The following is a 1,975-nucleotide window of genomic DNA, read 5'->3' as shown; positions in this document are numbered from 1 at the left end:
GTGTTTCCATGGACCGTGTGTCCTGCACGTAGTCATGTCCGTTTTTTACCATCAGCACGGACGGCAAAACGTACTGCACACGTGCACATGGAGAACACACATTGATGTCCTCCGTGCGACAGAGAAGAAGAGCTACAGTAAGAGCTGTTTACCGGCGGCAGGTGCTGAAGACGGCTCTCATCATTCTCCCCTGCTCTGCCGGAGGTCGGCGCCGCTAATAACAGTGACAGCAGGAGCGGATGATCAGGGTATTCATCACCCGCCGCCTGCAATATATCGAAAGAAATGAATGAAAACCCGGTGTGGGTTCCCCCCTATTCTCTATCGTATTTTATCTCTATCTCTATTGGATGTGTCGGATGATGGGAGTAAGAGTCCCAAAAGCCCCCACCTGCTGTCATCGTTCAGACTTTAATATAACTCATCATTCTCTTCTGCTCCTGACGATCGCCGGCAGACCAGGGGAGAACGATGAGAGCCGTCTTCAGCACCCGCCACCGAGGAAACAGCGCTTACAGTAGCGCTTCTTCCCCGGCGGCCGTCTGTGTGGTACTGAGGCGGTACACAGTTGCCACACGTGTGCTGCAAGTATTACACACATGGACACTGATATCTCCGGTATTGGTTTTTCCGGGATCGGAAATAAACGGAAGTGTGAAATCAGCCTAAGGGAGATCTCCTGACACCTTCTCTCCATCTACCTGATAATCCTGAGGAACATTGGGATCTTCCTGTTTACAGTCCTGTGGAAGAAGAGGACAGGGACATCTCTCGGGTGTTGTCCTCTTACTGGATAGATCTGGAGGAAACACATACAGGGACCGAATTCATTCTTTACATACAGATAATTATAGGCCGTGTGTATTTAGTCCTGTCTATTACCTGGTGATGTGAGGGGCTGGGGAACCTCCATCATGACGTCCTTGTACAGATCTCTGTGTCCTTCTAAATACTCCCACTCCTCCATGGAGAAATAGACGGCGACATCCTGACACCTTATAGGAACCTGACACATACAATGATATCATCATCCCCCCAATCCCTTCATAGCGTTACTGTATAATGTCCCAGCATTCCCAGCAGTGTCACCTCTCCAGTCAGCAGCTCAATCATCTTGTAGGTGAGTTCTAGGATCTTCTGGTCATTGATGTCCTCATGTATCAGGGGGTGAGGTGGAGGCCCCGTGATTGGGCTCAGGGGTCTTCCCCGTCCCTCAGACACAGGGTCCTGACAGCGCTCACTAGAGGTCTTCTTCACTACTGTGTAATCCTGGTTATGGAGAGACACATTAATAAATCTCACTACAGACATTTCCAGAGTCCTCACCTCTCCAGTTCTGTCCATCTGTTATTCCCATAGATAAGAATGATGTAATGCGATGTCATCAGAATCTCTCACCTCTCCAGTAAGCCGGAAGAGGATCTCTAGGGTGAGGTGTAATATCCTCTCCGCCATCTTGTCTCTGTCCATATCAATCCTTAATGGGTAAATCAGGAAATTCTCTTCTATAGAAGATCTTCACTGAGAGGATCCGATATTGTAGAGACCTGAATGAGAAGAAGATGAGCCGATGTAACATCATAAGAATCCTGTGTAATAATACAATTACTGGAGATAATAAGGGAAACACATGAGGAGATTTATTATTTTACAGTATTTAGTTTCCTTCTTTACATCTACTAATAAAACCTATATATTTCGGCCACAGACAACAAGCAGTTTCCCCCTCGGAGTCGGCAGCTGAATACGTTCCTCATAGACTCATCTTCCATAACGCTAATTCTCGCCTCATTTACCGACCCTGGAATCGGCATTAGTAATACTGCAGGAGATATTCATTACACGTGACAGGAGAAATAACGACTCCATGATGAGGACGACATCTCCATCTCCTACTGCGGCTCTAGGAACAGATCTGTCCAGAGTCGGTCACTGACTCCATCCCCACCGGCCTCTATATGGAGGTTTCCCGTCT

At 47.6% G+C, this 1,975-nt stretch overlaps 1 protein-coding gene across 1 annotated transcript; it reads right to left on the bottom strand.

The window, feature by feature from the left end:
• Positions 1-665: 665 nt before the first annotated feature.
• LOC143768244 (uncharacterized) lies at positions 666-1,311 on the bottom strand. Its single transcript, XM_077256937.1, has 3 exons — positions 1,090-1,311; positions 883-1,006; positions 666-799 (listed from the first exon to the last, which is right to left on the bottom strand). Exons 1-3 carry the CDS (start codon positions 1,309-1,311, stop codon positions 666-668), a joined length of 480 nt encoding a protein of 159 aa, XP_077113052.1.
• Between the last annotated feature and the right edge of the window lie 664 nt (positions 1,312-1,975).

The sequence above is a fragment of the Ranitomeya variabilis genome, chromosome 4, assembly GCF_051348905.1.
Source record: "Ranitomeya variabilis isolate aRanVar5 chromosome 4, aRanVar5.hap1, whole genome shotgun sequence".
Lineage (NCBI taxonomy): Eukaryota > Metazoa > Chordata > Amphibia > Anura > Dendrobatidae > Ranitomeya > Ranitomeya variabilis.
The sequence above is the reverse complement of the archived record's forward strand: the minus strand, read 5'-3'. Positions and strand labels throughout refer to the sequence as shown.

Coding starts and splice junctions, on each gene's coding strand:
- LOC143768244 (XM_077256937.1), bottom strand. CDS start 1,311: ATGTCTGTAGTGAGATTTATTAATGTGTCTCTCCATAACCAGGATTAC. Junction 1,007..1,089: donor TTGAGCTGCTGACTGGAGAG/GTGACACTGCTG, acceptor TGTATGTGTCAG/GTTCCTATAAGGTGTCAGGA. Junction 800..882: donor CCAGCCCCTCACATCACCAG/GTAATAGACAGG, acceptor TGTTTCCTCCAG/ATCTATCCAGTAAGAGGACA.